At 21.6% G+C, this 5,774-nt stretch overlaps 1 protein-coding gene across 1 annotated transcript; it reads left to right on the top strand.

Moving 5' to 3' along the window:
* Nucleotides 1–262: 262 nt before the first annotated feature.
* On the top strand, nt 263–5,734 carry ENU1_059500 (ubiquitin carboxyl-terminal hydrolase domain containing protein; the record flags this gene model as incomplete). The annotated part of the gene is made up of 1 exon (XM_008858108.1): nt 263–5,734. The coding sequence occupies one exon, from the start codon at nt 263–265 to the stop codon at nt 5,732–5,734; it is 5,472 nt and encodes a 1,823-aa protein (XP_008856330.1).
* Nucleotides 5,735–5,774: the final 40 nt, after the last annotated feature.

Genomic DNA, 5,774 nt, shown 5'->3' with positions numbered 1-5,774 from the left:
TATTCTTTTATTATTTTTTTACTAGTTATTTAATTAATATTTGAACTTCTCGTGAAAATAAATAACAAAAAACCTCAAACTTAATAAAATAAAACAAAAAAAATGTTTTTTGTATTATGGTGTTTGAAAAAGAACTAAAAAACTCAAAAGAAGATAGAAAATGGGAGATGTGAGTCAAAGATACATAGACATCATCAAAATGCATATGAAAAAAATTGAAAGAGATGAGTCCATTAACATAAATGAAATTATAGATTTAAAAATGGAATTAGAAAATGTAAATACTAATATATTTGATAAACAATTTGCATATTTTTATGTCAATGAAAGTTTTCCAATCATTTTTGCTTTTATAAGAAATGAAGAAGTCATTTTAGTGAAAATATTTTATAATATTTTCATTGAGTTATGTATTAGATATTATAGCATAGTTTCTTTAGAATCAAAGAAATTGTTGTTCAGTATTATTAATGAATTTCCTTCAATAAAATTACAGTTTAAAAAAAAGTTTCATGAAGTCATTGGTATGTATACCCGTTCTGACCAATTGTCATTAATTCAATCTTGTGATATTTATGATTATGAGCTACTAGAACCATTCCTTTCACCCAATAATGTTATGGAATTTAATGAAATAATACCATTTATTGAACATGGACTTAGTTCAGATCCAATTAACTTCTTTAAGAAGTTATTAGAATTGACTAAAAATAATACTCTTAGGAAAGCTGTTATAAACTTTATTATTAATAAAGTCACTCTTACAGAAGAAATGAAACAAATGATAAGAATGTATAAACCAAGTTCTGTTGAATGTGTTCAGTTATTAAACCTTGGAGGTGACCAATGTGCTACAACAATTAATAATTTATTAACAGATGAAGCAATTGAGATAAATTATCAAACAATTGGAACGCTTAATGTAAATAGAACAAGTCAGTTATTTATTCTTTTATATCAACGATTAGTAGAATATTCTCAGAAAAGGAAAATAACATATTCTTTATTATTCATTTTAAAAAGTATTGTTCTTTCATTAGAAAAAGCAAGTAATTTTGATGGAATAGATATTTTAATATTTTTACAATTAATTCAAGAAGTAATATATCAAGAATGTAAAGAAGTTCAAATGGAACTGTTAAGGTATTGTCTTCAAGCAATTAAGTTATATATTAATATTAATATAGAAGATTGTTTTGAATATATAAATGAACTTTGGATATTATTAGTTGACACTATAGCGGTTTCATTTAAAGATTTAATTATATCATTCTTTTGTAATATTTTAAATACATCAAATGAAGTTTTATTAGAATATGAAATAGTTGCTTTTAGTGATAAGATTACAGAAGAAAATAAAAGTATATTTGATAGTACAAATGGAATTGATTTAATTATTCTTTTAATAGAAAAGATATATAAATTAGAGAAAAAAGAGAACTATTATAATACAATCGAGTCATTAGAAAGTCTTGAATGGCTAAATATATTAAAAAAAATAATGAAAAGTCTACAATCACCTACAGCTATTGTTAAAAGTGAAAAATTTTTTAAAGAAATATTATTGAGTGCAAAAAGAGAAGACGCTTATAAAACATTAATGAAATGGATTAAAGAAGACCCACAAATATATTATTTAAGAATATTACAACTTTTATTAAGAAATGAAGAAAACCATCATCAAAGTATTGGAAAACAAAAATTAGAATATACTGTATTATATAATGGAAAAGAATATAATGTTATTGGAGAAAGAGATAGTACAATTGAAGAAATTTTATCACAAATTAATGGAACTACAGAATTAAATGGAATTGACACATTATTAACACAACAAAAAATAACAAAAAAATCAACACTTGGAGAACTTAATATTCCTTTAACAGAAACATTACATGTAGTTAATGTGAATATAAAAGAAAAATTATCGGATTTAAAATCTAAACAAGTAATTGATCAAAAACCAATTGAACAAATTAGTCAAAGTGATGTTAATAAATTAATGGAAGTTTGTGAAGTTTCAAATGAATTAGCAACTAAAGCACTTCAAATGTATCATTCACTTGATAAAGCAATGGGTCAATTATTAGAAAATAAAAAAGATATTGAAATTGAATTAAATAAAGATTTATCCAAAATTAATTTTAAAGGGATTGATTTAAGTTTTATGAAGAAAAAAGTAGAACATAATTCATTAGTTGATTTTGTAATTCAACAAGAAGATATTAAAGAATTATTTGGTATTTATGATAATGGAAATCAATCAATTAAACAAATAATATGGTTTATCTTAATGAGATTACCAACTATTATTTCTATTAAAAATGAAGTAAAACTTTTAAAAGAAGGAAAAGATATTAAAAAAAATGGAAGTGAATTAATTTATTTTTTACAAACAATTGAACAAGAAGAAGAAATAAATAATTATTGTATTGAATGGATTATTAAATATCTTGATGAAATTAATTCTATTGAAGGAATAGATTTAATAGGAAAAATCTATGGGAAATATTGTCAAAGTAATAAAGAATCAAATAACAATTATTTTGAAATAATAGAAAAATGTGTTATTTGTATTGAAAAAAATGCAGGAAGTCAAGAGTCATTAAGTATTTTAGAAAGTATAATGAAAATGATTAGTTCTATTGAAGGAAGTGAACACTTTTTAGATGGAGAAAGAATATATTTAGTATTAAAAAATATAATTCAATCAAATCAAAGTAATATTGAAATGCAATGTATTATTCCTAAAATTAGTAAATTAGTTATTGAAAGTCTTATTAAAAATAATACATTTGATGCTTTTCTTAATAAAGTAATAAATAATTTATTTATTATAAACCAATTAAAAGAATCAACAATTCTTTCTCAATGGTATTTAATTCTTTGTGAACTTAGCAAAATATTACAAAAACATAAAATACATAAAAATATTGTTATTCAATTAATTCAAAATTGTAAAGAAATTATCATTTTTTGTAATGAACATTTTACTCAAAAAGAAATTAGACTACCATTTTGTATTAAAATATTAGAAATTCTTATAGAATATTTAACGGACAATGAAATTATAACAATTTCAAATATTTTAATTCAAAAATATATTGAAGATATTTCTATTGTTAGTTATCCAAGTAGACATGCTGTTATTCATTTTTTTAATTTTATGAAAGTTAATAAACAAAATATATTTGATACATTAACTGATGTTATTTATAAAAAACATCCTAAAAAAATTGTTCCATTAAAAGAATTATCTTCACAAGATGAACATAGACGTGGTCATGTTGGATTTTATAATCATGGAGCTACTTGTTATATTAATTCTGCTTTACAACAATTATATAATATGAAAATATTTAGAGATAATGTTCTTGAAATTAATTGTGATGAATTAAAAATTAATCCAAATAAACCAAAAAAGAATTCTATTTCTAATAACCAAAATATAATTATTCTAACAAACAAAAATAAACAAAATTTAGATAAATTTAATGATTATGTTACTAATAAAATGGAAGAAGAAAACTCTGTTGATTATTCCAAAGATCTTGCTATAGAAGTTATTCATCAATTACAAATTTTATTTACAGAAATGTCAATTGGATCAAAAAAAACTTATTCTACTATACAACTAATTGAATCAATTCAAAATTATAAACATAGAAATGATTTAATAACAATACAACATGATACAAATGACTTTATAAATTTATTATTTGATTGTATTGAAGAAGCACTTAAAGGAAGTCAAATATTTGATTGTTTTACATGTAAATTTGATGATGTTATTTCTTCTCTTGATAAAAATGTTCCATATAGAAAAACACATGAAAGTGAATCAAGAGAACTATTTCTTCCTTTACGAATGAGTGTTGAATTATCATTAGAATCATTTTTTAGAGAAGAAGTATTTAATGGAGAAAATATGATTAAAACAGATGATGGAAAATATATTGTTGCAATAAAACAAAATAAACTTAAAAATGCACCACAATATTTATTATTACAATTAAATAGATTTAGTATTGCAAGTGATCATTTTTCTACAATTAAAAATAATGAAGAATGTTCATTTAATGAAATTATTAATTTAAGTCAATATGGATGTAATCAAGAATATCGATTAATTGGTGTTATTGTTCATATTGGAAGTGCAAATGCTGGACATTATTTTAGTTTTATTAAAAATGAAGAAGGATGGTTAGAATGTAATGATAGTCATGTTTATTCAGTACCATTTAATAGAGTAAAAGAAGCAGGAATAGGAGGAGGGAATAAGTCATCAGGATATATTTTTGTTTATTCACGTATCAATAAAGAAGAAAATGAAAATACAATTGGAATTAAATTAAATCCAAGTATGGAAGAAGAAAGAATTGAAATGTTAAATGATATAATTTATAATGATGTAGAATTATTAAAAGTTTCAATTGGAAGTGAAATGAATTTATTTGTATGTACATTTATACTAAATATAATAAATTTATCAAGAGAAGATTTATTTGATTTAATTGATCCATTGTTAATTGAATTAAAAGAAAATGGAAAGAAAATATATGCAAATGATGTTATGAAGCAAATTGATATTACAAAATGTATTATAAAGAATCAAAGTGAAAGAAGTAGAATTAGAGTAGTTTATTTATGTAAATGGTTTATTAAAAATGGTTCAAATCAAAACGTTATTTTATTTGTTAAACAAATGAGTAACTTAATAAGTGAAAGTACAAACAACATTTATTGTTTAAAACAATTCTTTATAATCTTCTATTATTGTTTTAAATCAAGTAAAGAAGTAGAAGAATTTATGTTAAAGAATAACATAATTAAAGAATTAATTAAATATATTGAAGGATTAACTGGAAACGATATTTTTAATGAAAATTATTTACCTGATCTTAGTTCATTTATGAAATTACTAACTAAAGCAATTTGTAAAGCTTCATTAAGTAATGACATTGAAATTCAATTAACTAAAGAAATTAAAGAAAATCTTTTAGAAGAACCAATATTTACAAGAATGATCCAACAACCAATTAAATATATCAGTAAAATACTTCAATGTATATGTCAAAATAATTACGTTATATCACTTAAACTTGCTAATAAAATTAAAAATCAAATTAATGAAATGAAATATAATGGTCATCAAAGAATTAGTTATGACATTTTAAATTTATTAAAAACTACAGTATTAATGGATGATCTTTATAATTTACTTAGAAGTTATTTTATATTAAACAATATTGAAACTATTACTATTTCTCCTTTCGTCCCAAATGAAACTAATGAAATGAAAAATGGAATATTAACAAAAATAATTGAAGTTAATACAATTAATACTTCTATTATTTCAACTGTGGTTGACTTATCTAAAAATGAAAATGCTGATAATGTTAGAGAAGTTCTCTTTGAAATGAATCATGTATTAGAAGATATGGCAATTCATCTCTTAAAACTATTAAAAGAAAAATATTCATCTCAAATACAACAAACTCAAATTCAAATAACTTCTTCTGAAAATATTTTCTTACAATTATTAAAGGCTTTAACTGTGCAAAAATTCTATTCTTTCCTTTATACTTCAAAAGAACCTATTTGTAAAGATCTTATTCGTTTAATAGAATTATTCAAATTACGTTATAATTATCTTAAAAATTCTTCTAATGACGACCAGATTCTTTGTGAATTGATTCAATTAAAGAAATCTTCAATCGCTTCATCTGATTAAAATAAATATTTTTTAAGTTCTTCTTTTTTTTAGTTTCTTT

The sequence above is a fragment of the Entamoeba nuttalli genome (genome assembly GCF_000257125.1).
Source record: "Entamoeba nuttalli P19 unplaced genomic scaffold asmbl_3216, whole genome shotgun sequence".
Classification (NCBI taxonomy): domain Eukaryota; phylum Evosea; order Mastigamoebida; family Endamoebidae; genus Entamoeba; species Entamoeba nuttalli.
Note: the sequence above shows the minus strand (reverse complement) of the source record. Positions and strands in the feature narration are given on the sequence as shown.